Source organism: Amphiura filiformis, chromosome 1, assembly GCF_039555335.1.
Source record: "Amphiura filiformis chromosome 1, Afil_fr2py, whole genome shotgun sequence".
Classification (NCBI taxonomy): domain Eukaryota; kingdom Metazoa; phylum Echinodermata; class Ophiuroidea; order Amphilepidida; family Amphiuridae; genus Amphiura; species Amphiura filiformis.
In genome coordinates, this window is record NC_092628.1 from 8,486,216 (window position 1) to 8,511,045 (window position 24,830).

Genomic DNA, 24,830 nt, shown 5'->3' on the forward strand with positions numbered 1-24,830 from the left:
AGTTGGTTTGGTTTAGTCCTGGGGGTGTACAGGATGTGCCTCTAGCTACCCGAGTAGTCAGTATCTGTGATAGATCATAACACAGGCGCTCTAACGTAAAAAGTACTCAATGTTGAGTAAAACGGAACCAGAGGAACAAAAAAGAGTCAATTGATCTAATTTTGAGTGTTATTAATTCATTTTGTTGCTCTGTTTTGTATTTGCATTATGTATATAAAAAAGAACAAGTGTAAAAGGGCCTAATCAGTTCATTGCACAAAAATAACAGGTCAGGTGAGCTTGCTGACGTCACATTTTGCTGTATCATTAATTCGACTCTGAGAGTACTGCATATACACAGTGTTTACACGTACCAAATAAGAATGACATCTATACTTATACAATGAAGTATTTCAGCCTTCTGTGTGTTTTATTTATTTACATGGTTGGAATATCAGGTGAGATTAAAATAAATATTAACTCGCTGTGGAATCATATACTGACCTCATTAATTCGGCAAATCTTGTATTATTAAAGAGATTGGATTGTTATGGAACAATCAGATTGACCAAGTGAGAAAGAAAGTTTTAACTGGTTTGTATTTTCTAAGGAGAGCCGCTAATTTTATCCCCAAACACCATCAGTGTCTACTTTATAAAAGCATTGTTGCTTGATGTAACAAAACCCTTAGTAATAAACTTCAAGTCTTACAAAACAGAGCAGCAAAAATTATTACAGGTGTAAGTAGATATGAGTCAAGCACAGAAGCTTTAAATGTTTTAAACTGGAAAAATCTTGAAGGAAAGTTATACATAAACGAAGCAGTTACAATGCATAAAATTGTAAACAATCAAGCATCAAAATATCTGTGCAATAGATTTGTTAAAAAAGAAACTTGTTATAACACCAGAAATAAAGATGTTTTTATCATGGATAAGCCAAATACTGAATATAAGAAGCGTAGCTTTAGTTATAGAGGTGCTCAACTGTGGAACTTATTGATGACAATGCTAGAAGCATGTGCAATGTGAAACATTTTAAACAACTTATTTCTTAATATTTGTGAATAATTTATCATTTTGTATATTTTATATTGTTTAATATCTGTATTATTTATGTAATAGTGATCTTGATGTGTTTTAATAAGTTAAATTTAATTTGTATATAAATCGTATATGATGTATGGATCTTGGGTATGGATGATGCGTGTTGAGGGGATGAAAGGGTGGGGGTGAGTTGGGTGTGCGTGTATGTAAGTAAGGGGTGAGTGGAGTGTATGTTGTTTCATGGTGGGAATGTGTGTGCTTGTATGAAGATGAACGTAGGTGCTACTTTTATAGTATTTTATATTAATATGAAATTTCTGTATTTGTGCAATAGTGGGCCTGCAAATTATCACGATGTGTTTTAATAATTTATTTCCTAAAAATATTTTTGAATAATTTATCATTTTGTATGTTTTTGTGCAATAGTGGTCTTGATGATGTGTTTTAATAATTTAAATATAACTTGTACATAAATCATATTATAACGTTTTATTGTGAAAGATGTATGGAGGATGTGTGTTGAGAGGGTGAGAGAGGAGTGCATGTGAGAGTGTGACTGTATGAGGAAGAATGCAGGGTTACTATTTTATTTATTATAATATTTGTCTTTTAGTAAAAGATCGTATTAATTTTAGTTTTTAGTCTATGTACACTAATATATTATATTTTAAATTAACTTGTGTTTGTTAGTAATATTTTTAATATCCACACGGACATGTGGAAGAACAATACTGTATTGAACATGTTTTACCGTGTATAAATAAAGCTATTATTATTATTATTATTATTATTATTGGTTGCCCCATAGAAGTCAGTACACTTGTATATTTTTTATGGTTTGGCTTATGCGTGACTTGACACACGTACATGTGTTTTTTTCAATGTAAAAAAAATTTCGAAACTGAAAAGGACTATAGTAAGAACTGTAAAGGACCGCTATGTTCAGAATTGGGGTTATTTGTTGTGAAAATATCGTTAATGATACCTTTTGGGTTTTGAGTATAGACATAAGAAATAGAGGCGACTTCATACAGACGCAATGTATATTATTATTGTAGTAGATTATTTCATCAGGAAATTGTTGATTCTCTATGATCTCAGATGCAAGTGATTTGTTAAAATATGCCCCACAGTGCAAAATTTGACTCGGACCAAGTAGGGGTGGTTGAGAGAGCGTATAAGTTTGGCGCATTCCACAAACACAATCGGAGCCATTTTCGGTGCTGTTGTGTGTAAATTTCCCCTTAATAACTAACAATGTTCCTGCATGTATTTAGAGTAATTATTACAAGCATGGTTATTAGGTGTGGCCATCAGAATATTAATGTAGTGATATTATACCTATATTGTAGGCAGGATTTATTGGGAGCGGGCTCAAAAATGTATCTTTAGTGAATTTTTCTTAAATAAATATAAAGGACCGATTTCAAAGTTTTGAACACTAAAAGTGGGCCTTTTTGTGAATTGTAATATTTACATTTTTAGAATCAACCACTGAATCAATTGCAGGAAAAGAGGTAACCCAGTCTGAATCTATCACTACTGCCACTGCAGCTGCACTAACCACACTAGAAGAAGGGACTGAAGACTTGACTTCTGCGTCATCATTTTTAGGTAAAACGTGTCATTTATATAAAAAGTCCGCATAGAACCCTAAAGTTAATTTCAGAAAATAAAAGATTAGATTACCATAAACTGACGGAGCCTTACACACACACACACCCTACACACATAAACACACTTACAACATTAGCCAAATTATATAAAGTAATATTATATAATAAAGTACATAAAGTGCATTTGATTAATGCTTTTATAATTTGTTTGACCATCGTCTTAATTGTGTATATTGGGCACAGGTACTTGTCCGAACGGCAACTTTCTATGTGACAATGATACCCACTGCATTCCAGATTATTGGTACTGCGACGGATTTTTTGACTGTGACGATAAAAGTGATGAACCGACTGGTTGCTACTGTGAACCCACAGAAATCGTATGCGATGATGGTGGATGCGTCGATGTAAATTTAGTGTGTGATGGTAATGCAGATTGTGATGATAGCAGTGATGAAGCAACCTGTCACCTCACAACCATTTACTTGGAAGATTTAGTGACAACTGATATACCAGGTAATTTTAAAGAATTGAATTAAATCAGTCATTAAATTTAGTCATATCAAAGGGGTGTGGATGATTTAGCAACCCCCGATTTATGTTTCCTGCGTTAAAATGTTTACATTTTCGACGGTTTTTACAGCAGTGGACCTTTGTTTTATTAGGATTGGCATTGGGGTACAACCCCACTGAGCGATCCGAATATGAATGAAGGAAGTGGAAGTACTGTCCTCATAATTATAACTTCAATAGCTACTAGAGTAATTGAGGGCATATGAATATTCTATATCTTTGAACACAAATATTCCGTCATACCATATTGATGTAAAATTTTTCCAATATATAGTTCTGGCTCAAAGCGATTTTCCCGGTCGGGGAAACATTACAAGTAATCCCAAATACGTGTAACATACCAACGACATACATTGTACGACTTGTGTAATAACTCTTCAACACGTGTAACATGCGCGTTAGGGGATGAGGGCAACGGAACCCAATAGTAATTGAGCTCTGCGTCACTGTTTTATTGTTAAGAGACCCGGAGTTTCTTGTGAAGTAGGTGACTTTTCTGGCTCAAAGCGATTTTCCGGGTCAGGAAAACACTCCGTTGCCCACCAACGCTAAAATTTGAAAAAGGCCAAAGATTGTTCCATCTTTTGCGGACAGCAACTGAATAGCTACATGGTGGTTAGGTCAAAAACTTCAATTTGGTGACCACTCTCTGGCTAGTAAGGTTTGACGATTGATTCGACTTCTATGGACCATGTAGAAAAAAAATAGCACGGCATTTTTCGCTGGAGGGCAAAATCCAAAATGGCCGCCGCCACCATTTTGAAAAGGTTAAGGCGCCTTATCTTGTGTTTAGATGCCTTATAATGGGTTTATGTTCCTCATTTAAGGTTAAGGCGCCTTATTTGGGGTTTGGACTGCTTTATCGGGAGTCTACGTCCCTTATCTGGCGTTACAGCGCATTATCTGGGGTTTAGATGCCTTATCTGGGTTTAGACTGCGATATGCTAAGGTTAAGGCATCTTAGCCACAGGTAAAGAACGTAAACCCAGGATAAGGCCGTCTAAACCACCGATAAGGCGCCTTATCCCTAGATAAGGGATGTAAACCCAAGATAAGGCAGTTTAAACCCCATATAAGGGACATGAACCCCAGATAAGGCGGAAATAACACACTTATGCTTCTGTTCTCATTCAAAAATCACATTTACGCTCTACCAAATGGGGGCCATCTTGGATTTCTGAACAAAAATTATGTTATAACGTCAAATTAATGTCAAATTCGGATTTCTTGGGGTCGACTTACCGGAAAAAGTGTCTTTGTACACGATTTTAGGTCCTCTGGTTCAAAACTAAATTTTTCAAGATGGTGCTGGCCACCATCTTGGATTTCTGGGTGAAAATGATGCCGTAATGTCAAACTAATGTCAGAATCGGAATCCTTGTACTCGACATATCCGAAAAAGTGTCTTTGTGCATGATCATTGGTGCTCTGGTTCAAAACTTAAATTTTGAAAATGGTGGCGGCGGCCATTTTTGATTTTGGCCTCTAGTGAAAAATGCCGGGATTTTCGCGAGGGACATGGGGGCTATTGTTTTTCTAAATGGTCCATAGAAGTCGAATCAATCGTCAAACCTTACTAGCCAGAGAGTGGTCACCAAATTGAAGTTTTTGGCCTAACTATGAGCTTTCTTGGGGACATAAACTGTCAAAACAAAGGTAAAATAACATTCTGCGCCATTGTATTATTGTTACGATACCCGGCGTTTCCTGTAAAGTAGGTGACTTTGCCGACAGACCGATTGTGCAGATGTGGACCTAATTGCACTCGAATATAGAAATGGTTTTCCGTACAACACATTGACGTAACAGTTGGAAAAGTAGCCAACTGATCGGTGTGATTGAAGAGTTGCTATATATAAGGGGAAGCATGTCAAGATTGGATCCAGATCTTGATTTTTGGAAGCAAGTACGACTGGGTCGTACGCTTTGTTTATAAGTTCCTTCAGATCACTGAGAGTTCATTTGTGATTGGTACTATTATTGCGTAGATATTTCAGACTTTCCCGGGCATTGTTGTGGACATAAACTGTCAAAACAAATGCAAAAAACACTCTGCGCCGTTGTTTTTTTGGTGTTACGATACCAGGCGTTTGGTAAACCAGATGTGGACCAAATTCGTAATAAAAGGTCTGTTTCGACTCCAGAAGTGGTTTTCCGTACATCCATTGACACAACGTTTAAGTGCAAGCTGCACAGCAGTTGGAAAGTAGACAACTGATCGGGGAGATTAAAAAGTTGCTATTATAAGGACAGTGTTGTCGGACACTATTCTCGGATATGGGCAGCGTCATTGTTCGGTGACATCAAGCCGGCAAACTGTGTCGTCGAAGTCGCCAACACGTTCGTGATGGTATACCCGAAAGTGCCGGGTGTTGCATGTGTCCAAACATTGGCGCTGTGACCGAGCACGCAAAAGTGCTGGAACAGATGAGAATTTCCATCGTTTGGTGAAGTCCCGTGGATAGGCGCCAGGTGTGCATTCTGTGACACGGGGCGGCGTCAGGGTCCGGTACCAGCAGGCAATTGGCAGCGACTGTCAAAGTTGCTAAACCTTTCGTGATCGGCGGGATTGAATGGTCGATATCATATGGTCAAGTGGCTGTCTGCGCTACTGTTTTTTTTTTTTGGACTCGAGTACGGGTTCCTCTTCAGAAGTACGTGGCTTTTCTGAGAGACGTGTCCAGCAGATGTGGACCAAGTTCGGAAACTAAAAGTCTGCACTCGAATCTAGAAGCGGTTTTGTACCATACATACGAATTTTTTATTCAATAATGAACAAATACATTTGGGCCACCAAAGCGGCATTATAAATCATTACATGAATAAATTACAAACAACATGAAAATGAACAGGAAGAATTAATTGATTATTTCGCAGTCTCCAAATGATGTTTGTTCCAATCATGGAACTGACAGAAGCATAGGGAAGCCAAGTTTCTTCAACCAACTTCGGAAACGGTTATGAATATGACCGAGTGACCCAATCACGAAGACAAGGATTTTGCAATCAAATCCGCACAATGTGAGCAAGTTACAAAGAGGAGCATACTTTTGGAACTTTGTGTTGTAACTTTCCTCAATGAAAGCATCGAAAGGACAAGTTACTTCCAAAATGAAACACTTCATGTTTTCGTGATCAATGAGAAATAAGTCTGGTTTTCTTGCTTGAATGTCCTGAAAGATGTTTGCGAATTCAATTTCATCATCGTCATTCGTGATCAAGGCACCCGAGATGATCCTTTCACGTTAGTTTTCAATGATATTGATGATCCGGTTGTGTCTTGAAATGTAATTGTAACGAAAGTGCATGCAGCCGTTTGCTACATGTGAAATTGTATCATATGGATTTCTGCAAAGAGAGCATGACTTGCTGACCTGAGGAAATGAGCAATGAATTTGATTCAGCGATTTGGAGTCTAGCTTTGGTGATAAACTTAATCAGGTCGACACTTAAATCACCATTCTTTAAATGCTCTATCGAATCTTCCCTGTGATTCAAGATTTTTCCAGTTGCTTAGTTCAGTTTCAGTCAGTTTCTTTATGATAAAATGATAAATTACTTTGTGACAAACCATTATAGTTTCACCTGCCTTTATGGTATACGCAAAGTTTTCGTTGTTTGATTTAACCAACTCGATGGCTAGTTTTGAGCAGATCTCGCCAGAGACAGAGAAGGTATTTAAACCAGCTGCTCTACGTGCCCTAGGCTGACTAAGCAGAGTCTTATCGGAAGAAGATCTCAATCCTTCTCTTCCGGGAGCATAGGTTGAAAGAAGCTCACAAAGATAATTCGGGGCACGGCCCTGAGAGCACTTGAAAACATAAAGCAGAAGTTTAAAAAGAATTCGGTCCTGGATTTGAAGCCAGTGCAATTGAATGAGAAGGTTGGAAGTACCAGTTGAGCGAGGGACAGAGAATATCAAACGCATAGCACGATTTTGCAGCTTCTGCAGTCTATTTCTTTCACCTTGAGTGATACCATAGAGGATTGCATTGCCATAATCAAGTCGGTAACTATGGCCCGACGTAAGGAGTCAGGGAAAACACCAGTACTGATGGAATTAAGTATTCACAATGTGTGAGACAAATTGAACCATAACATGGACATAGGTCTTAAGAAGCCATGTAGACATGGAGTCCAGAGAACAAGTCTTATTTGGTGCACGAACAATAATTTCAGAGATTTCATCATGATCATCCGGAGTAAATGAAGATAACTCACAATTTACAGGAACATCATGAAACCCGAAACCAGTCAAGTCACCAATTTCAGATGCTGCATCAAGTTCATTTCTTATATTTACTATTTTACCTTTGAAGGAAAGAGCAAGCTTGTCACCCAGGGGTTTACCAGATTCACCAACAGGAAAATTGTTGTGGGTTGTGTTGAGAAGAGTATTAATGGTTTTGAAAGTATCTTTAACATTGCCGCTAGATAACTTATCAGTAAAATAAGATTCCTTGGCATTGTGGATAGTTCAGAAAGCACACCCAACTGAACAACATATGCTTCGCGGTCAGTGTCCAATTTGCTCTTACGCCAGGAACGTTCAAGTCTGCGCTTAAGCCTTCTAGCAAGATGAATATCATTATTATACCAAGGCACTCTTGGGCGAATGGTTCTGTTGCGAGATTGTATAGGGCAATACCTATCGAGAACATCACAAACAGTGGCATCATAGAATTGCACCTCCTCATCAACATTCATGATACTCATTAAAGGAGCTAATTCAGTTGTCAAGTCCATCATGAGTTGATCAATGTCAACAGTCCTAAAATCACGGCATCTAGTACAATTGTTCTAGGCAAATCTGGGTTTTTTTTGCGATTTAGTTTGAAAAACACAGAATAGTGATCATCAGACATTAGATTTTGATGGGTTTTGCAATTCATCACAAGATTATCATCAACATTGCCAATGACTAAGTCTAACTGGTTGCCAGATTTATGAGTAGGACCAGTCACATAGTTTTGCAAGTTATTGCAGGAGAGAATGTTAATAAATTTGGCAACATGAGATTTTGTGGGCTCATTCATATGGATATTGAAATCCCCTAGGTAAATATGTTTACCTGGTAACTGGTCTGTTTCCCCTATAAAACTGTCGATTTCAACAAGATAGTCACTTAGTTTGAGTTTGTTAACTTTTGATGGTGGGGGCCTCTATATGACAATGAAAAGAATTGATCTAGATTGATCAGTTACTACAATATGCTCAAATGTCTTTGTTACAATACCACTACTAATTGACATACAATTCAATTCAGTTTTATATAAAACGCCAATACCACGTCCTCGTGTACCACTTCTTCCATCGTGTCGAGGATGGTTTAGGAACAGATAACCTGGGGATCATACAGCCATGTCTCTGTCAGAAAAAAGACGTCAATTTCATTTTCAGTTGTATAATCAGATAGAATAGCCGTCTTGTTCCTGACAGACCAGGCGTTCCACAAACATATATCAAGAGTAGTTTCATTGAAATTTGAGACACACTTAACGCAAGTTATTAAAGTTAGGTTTAGAGTTAATCTTCATTACACAGCCGTGACGTTAGTCACGGCTGTGTCTTTTTCCTTACAGGTTCTTCTTCTTCTTCTGTCAACCATTACATGCTCTAGCACTCACATGCGTACATCGATTTTGACCTAACTTAGTCACAATGATCATTGACCATGCCCCTACATGTCACATGAAACTCGCGGGGTCAAAGGTCACGCGGGGGTCACAGGGGTCAAAAACGTGATTTCAACTAAAAATGCATCTTCTCCCACAACTTACGTAGGACAGCGACCCCACTTGCACACATGCATTATTATTACCCAATGTCTATGTGGTGTACACAGATTTGGGGTCAAAGGTCATTAAGGGGTCACTTCCGGTATAAAACGAAAAACCTTCAAAAATTTTATTAGCTAAGTAAAACATAGCACAGTAACGGTTTGTTCACATATGATCAGCAGTCACCTAATGTATATGTGGTATTTTTTTATTTGGGGTCAAAGCGACCCCACTTGCACACATGCATTATTATTACCCAATGTCTATGTGGTGTACACAGATTTGGGGTCAAAGGTCATTAAGGGGTCACTTCCGGTATAAAACGAAAAACCTTCAAAAAATTGTATTAGCTAAGTAAAACATAGCACAGTAACGGTTTGTTCACATATGATCAGCAGTCACCTAATGTATATGTGGTATTTTTTTATTTGGGGTCAAAGCTCATTAAGGGGTCACTTCCGGTATAAAAAGAAATACCTTTAAAATGTATCTTCTTCCCCAGATTCTGTAGGACAGTGACGCCACTTGCACACATGCATTGTTATTACCCAGTGTCTATGGGGTGTACACAGATTTGGGGTCAAAGGTCATTAAGGGGTCACTTCCGGTATAAAACGAAATACCTTCAAAAATTTTATTTGCTAAGAAAAACATAGAACAGTTACGGTATGTTCACACATGAATTGTGGTTACCCAGTATTATTTAAGTTTGGGTCAAAGGTCATTATAAGGGTCACTTCCGGAATAAAACGAAATACCTTTAAAATGCTTCTTCTTCCACAAATTACGTAGGACAGTGACGCCACTTGCACGCATGCATTGTTATAACACAGTGTCTATATGGTGTACACACATTTATGGTCAAAGGTCTGTAAGGGGTCACTTCCGGTATAAAACGATATACCTTCAAAATACCCCTTCTGCCACAAAAAGCATAGCAAAGTGATGCCACGTGGACACGTGCATTGACATTAGCCAATGTCTATCGGGTTTTCATATATTTTGGGGTCAAAGGTGATTAAGGGGTCACAACACGGCTGTGTTCGTGGTCTTAGACCACAGCTAAGTCTAGTTCTTCTTTCTGTCAACCATTACATTTGCTCTAGCACTCACATGCTTACATCGATTTTTACATTACTTGGTCACAATGATCATTGACCGTGCACCTACATGTCACATGAAACTTGTGGGGTCAAAGGTCACGCAGGGGTCAAACACGAGATTTCAACTATAAATGCATCTTCACCCACAACTTAAGTATGACAGTGACGCCACTTGCACACATGAATCGTTATTACCCAGTGTCTACGTGGTGTACACAGATTTGGGGTCAAAGGTCATTAAGGGGTCACTTCCGGTATAAAACGAAATACCTTCAAAATTTTTTATTAGATAAATAAAACATAGGACAGTAACGGTATGTTCACACATGAATTGTTCTTACCCAGTTTATATGTGGTATTTTTTAAATTTGGGTCAAAGGTTATTAAGGGGTCACTTCCGGTATAAAACGAAATACCTTTAAAATGCATCTTCTCCCACAAATTACGTAGGACAGTGACGCCACTTGCACACATGAATTGTTATTACCCAGTGTCTATAGGGTGTACACAGATTTTAGGTCAAAGGTCATTAAGGGGTCACTTCCGGTATAAAACGAAATACCTTCAAAAATTTCTATTAGCTAAACAAAACATAGGACAGTAATTGTATGTTCACACATGAATTGTGGTTACCCAGTGTATATGTGATATTTTTTATTTTGGGTCAAAGGTCATAAAGGGGTCACTTCCGGTATAAAACGAAATACCTTTAAAATGCATCTTCACCCACAAATTACGTAGGACAGTGACGCCACTTGCACACATGCATTGTCATTACCCAGTGTCTACGTGGTATACACAGATTTGGGGTCAAAGGTCATTAAAGGGTCACTTCCGGTATAAAACGAAAAACCTTCAAAAATATTTATTAGCTAAACAAAACATTGGACAGTTACGGTATGTTCACACATGAATTGTGGTTATCCAGTGTATCTCTGGTATTTTTTTTTATTTGGGTCACTTCCGGTCTAAAATGAAATTCCTTCTAAATGCCTCTTCTGCCACAAATAACATGGCAAAGTGATGCCACTTGCACACATACATTGACATTAGCCAATGTCTATGGGGTTTTCATATATTTTGGGGTCAAATGTCATTAAGGGGTCACAACACGGCTGTGTTCGTGGTCTTAGACCACAGCTAAGTATAGTTGATAGTTTAGAACTGTTCCTCCTAGGCCGGAAGATGACGGGTATAGGTTGTAGTACTCCAGTCCCATTAAAGAACCCAAGATGATGTTGGTTGGCTGTCTGCAATCGTCCACGTTGTTTCTTCACGCCGGCTCTACATCCACGACGGGTAGATGGTTTCCGATTTATGTTCAGAGTCTTTATGGTATTCCAAACAGAAACAGGAAGGGAAAAGTTCTGATGGTTCATGTCCAGCAGTTGCTCATTGGTATAACATATCTTACTGGGATCATATGGGGGAGCCGTGTCTCTAATGTGTTTGCTAGGATTTACTGAGATTTCATTTGTAGGGCCAGGGTTCGGGTTAATATCGCCTGAGCGAAGCAGTTCGGCTTGAAACGTTGATGATGAGTTACTGTACAAGGGGATCCTACGTGCAAGGTATCGGCAATGCACAAGTTCATATCTACCATTACAAGGTGTTGAGGATTCAATAAAACAAATATACCCATCTTGGTCACTCATGCATGGGCCTAGGCCCAACAACCGAATGAGGCAAGCAAATAGAATCAATGATACCATTTTGCAGCACTATTGTGGTGTAACTATCATTGATCCAATACTAGCTGTGTAATTATCAATAGGGATGATGGTAGCTGTGATGTAATCCACTATAATCCATTTTAATCCATTGATGCAACGGTTAATGCAAAAGGATTTGAAGAGTTGAAGGAGGATTGAAGAGTTGTTACTTTAGGGGTTTGAAAATTTTTTTAAATTTCACAACACCCTTTTATGAGATGTTGTGAATACCATCTGTCCCTAGAAACACACCGCCAGCATCTGTAGTGAGGTTCTTGCATCAGTGATGCGCAGATGGCATCGTTTCGTTGTCATCACTTGAGACACATTCTGTGTGGATAAACCAACCGCCAGGAGGGTCGGTAAGGGAAACTGTTTCCGCAAATTATGCAAATAATATATGCACACATGTGAATATAAAGTTCATACGGACCAGTCGCTTGACCTCATTCTCTTGCCAAGAGCATGCAGCCTTTCAACGTCAGTTGTAAGCTGCGACCATCGAGTCCGCTGCGTGCTCTGGCCATCCATGGCGTATTAGGTGGTACGGTTATGTATACACGGAAGCGAGTGCAGTTCGAGCAAGTAGCCGAAAGGTGACGCCGAGTCTGCCCACACACCAGTCATTACACCGAGAACAAACAACGATGGAAAGGCAGACGTTGCCCTACGATGACAATAAACCAACCTGTAACTACTAATGCATTTTTGCATAGTGTGCTGACATATTTTACCATTTGAATGAGAACTTGGTCAACTATAAACTGATCCGGCTTATTCATGGAACCTTGCAATAAAGCCATTGAGCCCAAACTATATCTCAAATTCACAAATTTCTAGTTCGCACAACAATGGGTAGCATGAAAGTGGTGACATATGGGGAATGATGGACATTCGCAATTTATACATTCCTCATGAGGTGAGGTGAGGTCCAGTTTCAAATTTGTACAGACTTGAAGACAACTGGCAAAACATTCTTCTTATAAATATTTGGACATTAAATAATGAAGATGGGGCGGCCTATATGATTCACCTAGCAGGGCGTACGACAATGCAAGACACAAATCAATATATGCAAGGTTCAGAAATAAACGAGGCAAGCCTGAGAAATTATGATTTAAATGACGTATTTGGGACTTGAGCAAACTGAAATATGAAAATTTTGAGATTGAACCCCGGTCACGGGATTACCGGTTCAGAGTTTAACCACTGCACTACCTGAGTTCACAGTCGGTACTCGGGCAATCCTTGGACAAACGGTAGTCTCCAAAATGGTGTTGCGTTTAACAAGCAATCCTTTATTTACACACTAATCCAATCCACTCCACATTGACTGACACCAATATAAATCCCTTTTTGGAAAAAGATGCGCACTTTTGGCGTAATGTATAATCTCCTTTGTTCAGTGGCGGAATTGACTTTTTCGGTAAATCCCATAAGCCCTTGCGGATACACCTGAGATATTGTCATTTGACGTCACGCTGATGCGCACATCGTTTAGCAAATATCGTGACTGCCCATTGCGCAAAGGCTTACGGAATTTACCGAAAATATGAATTGGTAGCCGTTTGGCTACGCAACACAGTTATCTGGTTTGCAGGTACTATTCTTGAGAGCACTTAGCTGCAATCTTATAATACAGAAAAATCATATTTATGCATTTCCATCGAAATAATGCAAACAAGATTAAACAGGAGAAGTAATTCATTGGTAGAGCACCAGCGCAGTCACCTTCGGAGCCTTATTTCACCCTTATACAGATGAGCACTCCATGTCTTGGGTAGGCATCAATTGATTATCTGAGGTCTCTGGACTTAGGACCAGACTCTGGTGGGTTAAATCGATTTTAAGTGCGCACAACCGTCACGCTTCACTCAGAGATGGATTTAATTAAACCATCATCAGAGATTACCAGCGGGGTCATCTTTGGAGTCTAATTTCACCCTTCTTAAGATGAGCACTCCTGGTGTATTTCTCTCTTGGAAGATGACAAAATTGGAAAAACACCTTGTTGCGGTCTAACTAACACACGAACAAAATCAGCTTGTTACACTAGCAAGTGCCACACAGTTGCAACGGTCCACCCGGGGTGATGTAAGGCAGCAAGCAGGACTAGTGTACAGCTATGAAAAGTGTCGTTGAGGAATATTTATAAGTGTCACTTGGCATATTTAGGTCTGAGTGTCTTGTGCTGGTTCGTCTTCTTTATCTTCACATGGAGACGGTTTCCAGCTTTGAATCAGGTCTATCTGTCGGAATGCTTTGCTTTGACGGCATAACCATATCACATAGCTGGTTCTGAGTGCGGTTTTAGAAGCCACATCCGTGATGCTACGTCTCTTTCCACTTGGTACTCCGAGAGCAGCGATACATTTTGTCAGCGATGTGTTGTAAATACCTCTGCTTCTAATTTCAATTGGGAAGTAGTGCGTACACCATCCCCTATTTTCGCAGTCGGCTACAAGATCTTGGTATTTGCTTTTCTTTCTTGCATTGGCATTTGACAGGTTTTCTTCCATTGGGACTGTAAACTCAATGATGATAACTGTTTTGGTCCTTTCAGAATAGATTGTAATATCAGGATAATATATTTTGCAGTCTCTGTGATTATGGGAGGAAATACTACTTGCTTATGTTCCTCATCCATCAGAAATTCCCAGTCATTGGCCTTCTGTAACAGGTTTGTTGAGTCTCTTTTTGGAAGAGGCAGTGCTGGATTCCGGTAGGTTACACCATCTGCAGTGCGGAATTTGATAGTAGTCATATAGTTGGTACCTTCTGGAGGGGTGTTCGACTTCTGATTTGCCTCCTCAATGAAGGGCATTATGCCATTTGCTACAGCTTTCAGTGTCTGATCATGTCTCCAGTTGTATCTACCACTCTGCAGAGAGTAGTTACATCCATTTAAGATATGGAATAGAGTGCAGTTATTATGATGACATAAATGACAGGATCCGAGGTTGGTCTTTCCCCAGAGTCTCAAATTAGCTGGTGATGGAAGTTGGTCGTGGATGGCATTGACATGGAAAGATAGGAGCTCTGGTGTCCATACATAAAGGAGCTTCTTCCAAGATGAATCTACTTGCATGGCAGAGTCCCATCTGAGCCATTGTCCTTGTTTGGCGCAGCCATAGAGGTTCACAAGCATGTCATCTTCAGCTACGTCTTTTACCAGACTAGTGAGGCATTTTCTGTGTTTTGGGGGTTTCATGTCTCTTAACAGTTTCTGGTTCTTTTTGAAACCAAGGCCTGCTCTGTCTGTTTGACCTCTGCACATCTCATTCAGTATCAGATGTCGCTCTCTTTGTTCAAGTTCTCTGACTCCGTTCCACCTTGATTGATTTGCTTTTCTTTGTAGGCAGTCTTTGTTGAGAGTCTGTGTTTTTCCATCTATAGAATACTTGTTGAGATGGTGCTTGGTGACTTGCATGCATTTTACAGAAGTGGTGAGTCTTTTAAGGTGAAGCCCATACTTCTTCCTGCTTCTGTATAGAGCACTGTTGGTGGTACATCTGCTTATTCCTGCCCATCTTTTCAAGTATTTGGTGCAGGTAGCTTCCAAGCCCTCGATGTATGTAATTGGGAAGTTGTAGATGGTAAACTCCCATGTCATTTTGGAAACGATTGCATTATTATATATCCACATCTTCATGATTCCATTGAGTAGGCTTTTGTCCGTCTTTTTCAGCATGTCGGTTAGTTTCTGCTTTACAGACTCTCTGATTTCCTTATCTTTCAGATCTTTGAAGATAAGCTTGCCGAGGAATCGCATGGGTTGGTCGTGGATATATGCAATCTCTTCTTCATCTATCGTCAACTTTGGATCGTATGCCACATATTGGGTTTTATGTCCCTCTTGCTTTTGTTTCTTATTTGGGACAAATCTCTTCATGGCATGGGATCGACATTTGCTTGGCTTTGCCTTCATTGATCGAGTCCACATCAGGAAGTCATTAACGACGTTGCCCAGTTTCTGACAGTCTTCTGGGTTTCTTGCAGTTAGAGTAAGGTCGTCAGCATAAGCTTTGACTGAAGATTTGATGGATGAATCCTTCATGCAGTATCCCAGATGGCTGTATTGGTCAAGAAGATCACGGGAAAGGTTAAATACTGCCAGGAATAGGATGCAAGATAGTGGGCATCCCTGAAATACTCCTATGCTGCAGTGTATCCAATCTGTTGTTCATTCTTTAGTCTTTACATAGATGTAGCTTTCATCATAGTAGTTAAAGATCATCTTCCTGACGTGGTCGGGAACATGGTACGAATCTAATGCAAACTGGATGAGGTTGTGTGGGACGGTACCATATGCACTTTGTAGGTCAAGCCACGTTGTCACAATCGGTTTTCCATTCTTTTTGGCATCTTGGAGTATCTCGGAAAGTGCCTCAGTATGTTCTACACATCCCGATATTTTCTCCATGAACCCTTCCTGGATGGATTTGTCAATATATTCATTCTCAGTCAGGTAGCTTATCGTCCTCTGAGCTAGGAGTCCCATTCCAAGATTACCACTTGTATTCTTGATTGTGATTGGTCTGAAGTTGGCAGGTTCAGATGTATTTTCATCTTTGGAAATAAGAATTGTTTCTCCCACCCGCCAACTCATCGGAATGTCACCCGTTCTCCAGATGTTGCAGATTACTTCGTGGAGGAGTTCTGTTGTTTTAGGGCACTTCTTCCACACTAAGTAAGGGATGCGATTGATACCTGGAGCGCTGGAGTTTCTTCGTTTCATAAGATAATTGGTCAGTTCTGTGAGACTTGGTGGTTTGGTGACTTGGCGGTCTTTTCATCCCTTTTCAGTGGGTGGTACTTGTATCCACGTTTCTTATCATTGTTGACAGAATTGAAGTACTTTTCTGCAGCAGATTTCTGAAATGTTGGGTTTCTATTTGTATCTTGGTTTAGAAGTTTCTTAGCAAACTGGTGTGGATTCCTTCTAAAATTATTGTGAGCTTTGCCACTTGAGGCATCCTCCAATATTCTCAGTTCCAACTTCCTTACTTTGTTATGTAATCGAATAAGCTTATGAAAATCTTTCTTCAGCTCCTTAGCAGTTTTATTGTCTCCCTTCTTCAGGGCTTGTTTGAACTGACGTTTGGTTTCCTTCTTCAGGTTTCTTAGTTTTCTCTGTTGCCTGGAAGATTTCGCTTTATTACTCGCCCTCCTTGATGATACTGGCTTCACACCGAACCTGTCTACTAACCTTTTGTACACAAGGTTCTCAAGGTTGGTAAGTTGTTCCTTTGGTGAGCCACCTATTTCAGTTGGTAGTTCCTCATAGAGTTGATCATCCAAGGCTTTCCAAACTTTGTCATCTGATGGATTTGGTATGTTAATGTACTCCTTGACAGTGTTATTCATGCAGTTCAAGTGGGCTTCTTTGGTCTTTCTTTGGTGATGAAAGCTCTTGCCTATCGTCTTAGAAGTGCTGTGGGTTTTACCCTGTCTTCCCACCTCTTGAGTTGGGTGTGACAACTGGCTCGACTTATGCTGGCCTTCGTTACGAATGTGATAATTAACAGTCTTACAAAGATTACGCATGTGGATTGAAATATTCAGGGAACCATAAAAACAATACGACGGCAACTTCGTGACCTCTTTTGTTCGACAGAAAATTTATACGGGTTGGTGAACACGAGTTACGAAACACAATGTTGAAATTTTAGCCGGCAAACACGTTTTATCAACATAGCACCAGAAATGGAAGACGCGGGTCGTATATTGCTCCATTTATGTACCTTGACCACAGATAAGATATCAAACATTTGTGTAAAGCAACAAATAACTTGTAAAAGTTGAATTAAATGGAAAATAAAGAAGCTTGAACATGTCCAAAGTAGCTCGGAAAATGAGAAAAATTGCATGTCAGGAACACAAAAATGTTCATATCATCAAGCAAGAAAAAGCGCCTGAATCATAAATGGGTGTCATGTTATAGAATAACTAAAGTTAGCTTGCCTGAAAATTTCATGAATTTTGGTTGGAGTATATTCTTAGTCGTATATTGAACATGTTGAAATGTTTATCTTTGTGCATGACTACTGTCACGCGATATATTGTACGGCCGATGTTTTTCCTGCAAAGAAACTTTTTTAAAGTCAGCATAAAGGTTTGTGTTACATTATTTGGACGGTGTTAATTCATTCCAGAAATAGAATACACGAGTGAGCCATGAGTGGGAATAACAGTGCTTTCATACATACTCGCTATATAACAGCATGCGTGATTGGTCGATAGGCGGGCATAAACAACGTTTATGCCCGGCGTTCCGGTCATAAACAAGCCGCGCGAGAACTGATGGACGCTCGCGAGTAGAATATTACGCGTCTATGTTCGCGAGTTATTTACGCAAAGCGCGAGTGATGTACGCGATGTTCTCGCGCGTCCAAGCACGATGGACTGAGCAAGTAAACGTTTTCTTACAATTAGCGATGCAGAAACTGTTAAAAAATTATAAGGAACTGGTAGTTTTTAGTTTAAATTGATGGTATTTTTAGTTTTGGAGGAAAATAACAGCAAGCAGAATGTTGCGTATGTATGAACGGGGTTCATTCATATATTTTCATGACTAAACGTTGTTTATGCCCTCGGGCTAAAGCCCTCGGGCATAAACAATCGTTTAGTCATGAAAATATATGAATGAACCCCTAAATTATTACCGTATCTATCAAATCACTGGTATGGCTTAGTGGTAAATATTTGGAAGTTCGATCTTGGTTCAAACCCCGCTAGCACCTCTCTTTGATTTTTGATTTTATTTTAACTCATTTGTTAAAATCCTGGTTTTCATATTTTTATTAAAGCCATAATATACGATTTCGGGCAAATTTGAAGTTTTGTTATTATTATAACAATATCTTCTTAATACTAATAACGGCGTGTCCGTCCGTCCGCGCGCTATCGCGTTAGCGTCCGCGCGGTTCTTGTTCACGCGGTGCACTATCGCGTGCTCGCGGTGCGCTATCGTGGAGTTAGCCTGAATCCTTCTGGCCTCTAATGGCGGCGCCTTTTTTTTACCCACAATCCTTCACGTTGCCTTATTCGATACTCAATACAGCACAGTGGAGCGGCCGTGCGTGAGTATTCGAGGACTGGAGGATCGAGTCTATCGTGGAGTATCAACGGGAGTGTGCGCGGAGTACAGTGCGCGCATCGGAAAAGCATTACAGTGTGACTAACCCAGACAAACGAGAACCTAGACCAATGACTTTGACTCGCTTGGTGAAGCCGACACTGCTTAGCAACGAATTTGACAAGGACGCATACCCGGACGCAAACAAGCAGACATGTCCGCGTCTATGGAACATGTTGCATTTGACGCGGCGATAACGGCGCAGTAATCACGCAAACGAGCGCGTCAAACATGTATGCGATATTTCTCCGCGCCTAGTAACCCCGTCAATCCGTCAATATCACCTTGGATACGGGGCTTCACCTCCCGCTGTGGTAAAGGATGGGCAGTAATAGGTCTAGGTGGTATGTCTATAATGGTGACTAACAGGTGCATCTCATTGCACCAATAATTATAGGCCTTATTTTTAAAACATAATTATTTCAATAGGCCTACCGCGAACACGTGCACACACCAAACACGTGCATATAGGCCTATTTCAGCAGAACATGACTATTTCCGGAATCCTCCAGAATGGTTAACATAAAAATTATCCGTTGTGGTAAGGCCTATAACCGTTTTTGCGTTCACGTTTCTCGCGATTGATTTCATTACTGTATTCATTAGTAACGGCCTATATCCACGTCCAGATACTAATTTCGGTTTCTCTAAATGTGGTAACAGGGCAGGGCTTCTATCTATCTTGCGGACGCATCCGAGAAAGAGTTTACAATTCTTTTCCAGGAATCTCTATCAGCCATCAGATTTGGGAGGTCATTAATTTCTTGATTGACGTCCCTTGCCACACCGTCGATGTAGTTGAATGGTCTTCTTCCTCTACATGTTCGTGGAAGCCTCATACAGATGACATCTGAAATTATTTGGTCTTTTGCACGGTAGCAGTGGCCTGCAAATCTGGCTCGCCGTTGAGCAACGATGGAGGACACCTGTGGAACACCATCATAGATCTCTGCTTTGGTTTTATGTTCACGCCAGGATATATTTCGAACCCTCATCAACAGCCGGGTGTAGGTACCATCAAGACGGTCCTGAAGATCTTTCTTCATTGTCCAGGTCTCACTTCCATATAAGAGGATACTCTCTATGCAGGCTCTAAAGAAGGCAAGCTTGGTATTTCTTGATATGTTGGACTGCCAGATGGTGTGCAGTTTGTTGCAAGCTTTCCATGCTTGAGCTTTGCGAGTCAGAAAGTCTTTCTTGCTGTCGGCAACAAATGAACCAAGATATTTAAAGTCCGACACCTCCTTGAGTTGTGTGCCATCCCGAGAAAGGATTGGAGTTGGGTTCTTATCTCCATTAATACACATATATTCTGTCTTCTTGGAATTGAGAAAGAGGCCAACTTTGGCGGAAGCATCTTCTAAAGATGACAGAAGATCTTGGGCATCTTGTGATAACGTAGCTGTTAAAGCGATGTCGTCTGCGTAGTCAAGATCGGTTAAATACTTGTTCTTCTCTCTGCTCGTCTTATTGGGCCTGATGTCAATCCCTTTGGACTTGTCAGTGTCTATCGACTGTCTGAGGAGATAGTCTACCACTATCACAAAAAGGTAAGGGGCCAAGGTGTCGCCCTGCAGGATTCCAGCAGTAGAGAGAAACTCTTCAGTTGGTCCATCACCTGTTTGTACAAAACTTGAAGGATTATCATACATTATTGCAATAGCATTCACAATCTCCTGAGGGATCCCATAATTACGAAGAATATACAGCATGGCCTTCCGGTTAACACTGTCGAAAGCTTTTCAGAGGTCAACAAACACAATATATGCCTGCTTCTTTGAGATTTTAAGCTCTTCTATTATCCTTCTAAGGGCTAGAATCTGTGGTGTGGTTGATCTACCCTTGCGAAAACCATTTTGGTTACGTCTGAGAATAGGATCTAGATGAGGAGAAATCCTGTTGAGCAGCATAGTGTTATACAGCTTGGCAACAAGTGCTGACAGTGTGATACCTCTATAATTTGATGGTTGTGAAAGATCCCCTTTCTTCGGGAGAGGTATAATTGTGGATCTTGACAAGGCTTTTGGCTTATTTCCCTTCCAAGGCAGGGCTTGGAAGAGGCGAATGATGGGTTTCCAGATTATGGGTAGGCCTACCGAACTACCGAAGTGAGCATCACACCTATAAAACAAACAGAGTTGATTAAGTTGTGTCAAGTTGGGTCTTGATCATTGAGAAGCTTTGAGAGACGCATTTCATAGTAGTTTAAAAAGTCAGGGCAGGTATATGGGTAACGGGTTTGGGTAATTAGAAATGGCCTATCACGAGAAGCGCCCGACCCGAGAACCGCGAAATCTAGTTTATAATATTAGTAAATAACTGTCAGGAAGGTTTTCACATTACATTTGATGCAGAAGGAGCGAGATAAAATGAAAGAAAACACCTAATATCTTGACCGCTTAACTGTGGTGTTCTATGGGGGATTAGTCTCATAGTGCAGTTTTGTCCACGGCAAATTCATCGTGACCTTTTCAGCCATAAACCCGCTTAGTGAAGATTAAACCGAAATATGCAGTACTAAACCATTATAGTAATTTTGATTGTCCAATGCACATTTCTTCCCACGTGATAATAGTAATCCAATGAGCGATCGAATTGTCCGCTACTGTCGACTAATCAAATCGATAATGACGCTATTGACGTGTACGGGTGGAGCTCCACTGACTGAGTTTTGGGATTTTTCACTGGTTTGCTATCATTTACTCATCAAGGCGCTCCACCGTTATTATAAGGACTATGCTAATAATTTAAAGATTGACATGTAGAAAATAAACCGTACTTGATTGACAGAAAGTATATACTAAATATGTACCTATTACGGTTTGGTGGCACTCCTCTTCCAAACGCGACCAAGTCAGGGCGGTCCGGTGAAGCAAAATGTGCATTGGATTAACACGGGAGTTTGGATAAGATGGTAGATTTCCTTTATTATACAAATAAATGCTCCCCCGTTATTAAAGCTTGTACCGGATTAAAAATTCAGATATTTTGAAAAGAATAAGTAATTGAAACATAGAGCAAGTACTAAAATCAGAGCTTTTATACTAGTTCATCTCCTATACCCACAGCACAGCGCTACTAGTACGGGTCAATTACCTATGTGAGTGCCCCTGTGTTGTGTGCATACATGTAGTTAACAATAACTGCATGATGTTTATAAGACATCAAAGTTAGTTGCTCTATCTAGAAAACGAACTTGGCTGATTCCAATTAGGTGTAATCCGAGGTGTAAGTTGGACATTGTGTAAAAATGACAAATATACCAAAATATTAGGTTTGAAATTCGTGCATCTCGTGATTTAATATGTATGCATAAAAGCTCATAAAATATGTTGTCGACAGGGGAGGGGTCTAGTCTAATTAAAACATCGTGAAAATCTGTGTTGACGTTCCTTTATTTGATAGGCCTATATATAATCTTGAACTTTTAAAAATTACTTAAGTTTGACATGCTTTATTTGAAATTATTTCATATTGAAAGCTACTGAACTTAAATGCAATTTTTAAAAAAGATATAAAATCGAATATAGGATTAGGCCTAAATATGAAATACTTAGCAACAAGAAATAAATCATGAAAAAAGTGGGTTTTCAAGCTGACATTCATTAGGAATATATTAAAGACAAAAGGGAGAGGAAAAAAGAAAGAAAACCGAACTGAAAAATTCTAAGAATAACATGGGAATCGCACTGTCAACCTTTCGCACTTCACACCTTCGCTCTGTCCACTAAGCCATCGCATCTTGTTCTTGCAAAGGGTTTATTCTCGTTCAACATGTTCAAGTATCTCACTCAACAACAATCGTTTCAAAACTGCTTGTACTTCAGTTAAATGAGATGATACTACCTTCTTTGACGACTACAATATTTTGTTACACAATAGAGTATTTTGCATTAATAAAATATATAACAATAGACGTTTTTAATTGCTATATTAATCAAAATAACATGTATAATAGACAGCGCCGGTTGGAATCCATTTCGTGAAGCATCGTGACACTTGCAACGTGCGCTTACGACACGAGGACTCAAAGAACGCAACTTTTCAACCTACGACAAGGTTGGTCCACCGCTCATTTTCGCTGAAAATTTAATACAAGCTCTGGTTAATTAATGTTTATCATAACAGAAAAGCATTAGACCGGCGTTTCCTCAAAGCTGTAGATATAACCATTTTAGTGATCGTGACATGAATTTTCTCTCATTTTTTAGGCTACTTCGCGCACCAAAAGCATTCATTTTTTCCACAATAATTCAACTTTTACCCGTTATTCCTTGTCTTATACTCATGTTTCATATCTTATCTATGGGCTCAATATGGAAATGAAGGGAGAAACGACTCGTGTATTCCATTTTTTATGTTTTCTGAAAAACATTGTGTTACGTAACAGCAGAGGTCACGCCGGTAAAAATTACCGGAAGTGAGCTAAGTTGCTGTCGTACTGAAAAGTGATACCGACAGTGTTGGCACCAGGTTTTTTTAGGTGGGGTGGGGTGGAGGCATGGGAGAAAGTGAATGGGGGGGGGGGGGAATCAACAAATTGTGTGCAAAATGGCCGCAAAAAGTGATAATTTTCGTAATTTTGGGTTTTTACTGGGGGAAAAAGGGGTCAAGAAAAACATGGGAGAGTGCCACCTTGCCCCCTCGTAGTGCTGCCACTGGATACCGAGGATACCGAAAATTCAACAATTACTAACTCCTTATTGGGCAGTATATTTAAAACTCTGTTGGTTGTAATGATAAAAATCTTATGCTTTTTATACCTTCACAGGTGCTACACTACGGAGTTCTACATATCAAGCAACTACCCAAACAATATCAACAACAGAAGATAAAGGAATCCAGCTAAACTCTACTACTACTCCACTCAGTCAAACTAAATCCACAGGAGGAACAGAAGTAACACAACCAGAAGCTACAACGCCGCTCAGTCCTACAGAATCAATAACCGAAGAAGAAGCAACACGTCAAGAATCTATCACACCTACCAGTTCTGCTGAATCAACAACTGAAGAAGAAGTAATACAACTTGAATCTACCACTCCTGTCAGTCATGCAGAATCAACTACAGGAGCAGATGCACCACATTCAGAATCTACCACTCCTGTCAGTTCTGCTGAATCATCAACTAAAGAAGACGTAACAAAACCTAAATCTACCACCCGAGGTAAGTCCTTGTGATTTTACAACTAGGGAAACGTAAGCAATTTGTTTGATAGACGTGAAACTGAATTTCATGATATATTACAAACGTAAGAATGACATCTAATTGGATTTGAGTATACAAAAGAAATATAAGTGACTTCATAACACAGTTTCGATGAAACTGATCGGCATAATGTTATCTTAAACTTTTTTTATACTTTTTCTTATACTTTCACAGGTGCTACACTGCTGAGTTCTACATCTCAACCAACTACCCAAACAATATCAACAACCGAAAATAAATCAACCCAGCTAAGCTATACTACTACTCCACTCAGTCCAATTAAATCCACAGGAGGAACAGAAGTAACCCAGTCAGAAGCTGCCACACTACTCAGCCCTACTGAATCAATAACCGACGAAGAAGCAACACATCTAGAATATACCACACCTACTACCAGTTCTGTTGACTTAACAACTCAAAAAGAAGTTACACAGCAAGAATCTACCACTCCAGGTAAGTCCTGATGAGTTTACATCTGGGGACACTATTTCAAACCAACCACAAAATATAAGAAAGTGATTTGTTTGATTAGAACTGAGGCTGAATTGAAGCTACATTTCTTGAAAAATTACAAACGTAAAGAATGACACCTTTTAAATTTGAGTATACACACAAATTAAGATGACTTCATAACACCATGACACTGTGTTCCGAGGATATGATAAAGATGGTTA

General features: G+C 39.7%; 1 protein-coding gene across 1 annotated transcript in view; it reads left to right on the top strand.

Annotated features, from left to right (window-relative positions):
* Positions 1 to 337: 337 nt before the first annotated feature.
* The window catches only part of LOC140155249 (uncharacterized), a 33,348-nt gene continuing 8,855 nt past the window's right edge, over positions 338 to 24,830 (top strand). The window contains exons 1-5 of the mRNA XM_072178008.1: positions 338 to 437; positions 2,511 to 2,639; positions 2,885 to 3,157; positions 23,719 to 24,114; positions 24,331 to 24,609. Coding sequence (XP_072034109.1) covers positions 383 to 437; positions 2,511 to 2,639; positions 2,885 to 3,157; positions 23,719 to 24,114; positions 24,331 to 24,609 — 1,132 coding nt within the window. The 5' untranslated portion in view covers positions 338 to 382. The remainder of the gene's footprint in view (positions 438 to 2,510; positions 2,640 to 2,884; positions 3,158 to 23,718; positions 24,115 to 24,330; positions 24,610 to 24,830) is intronic.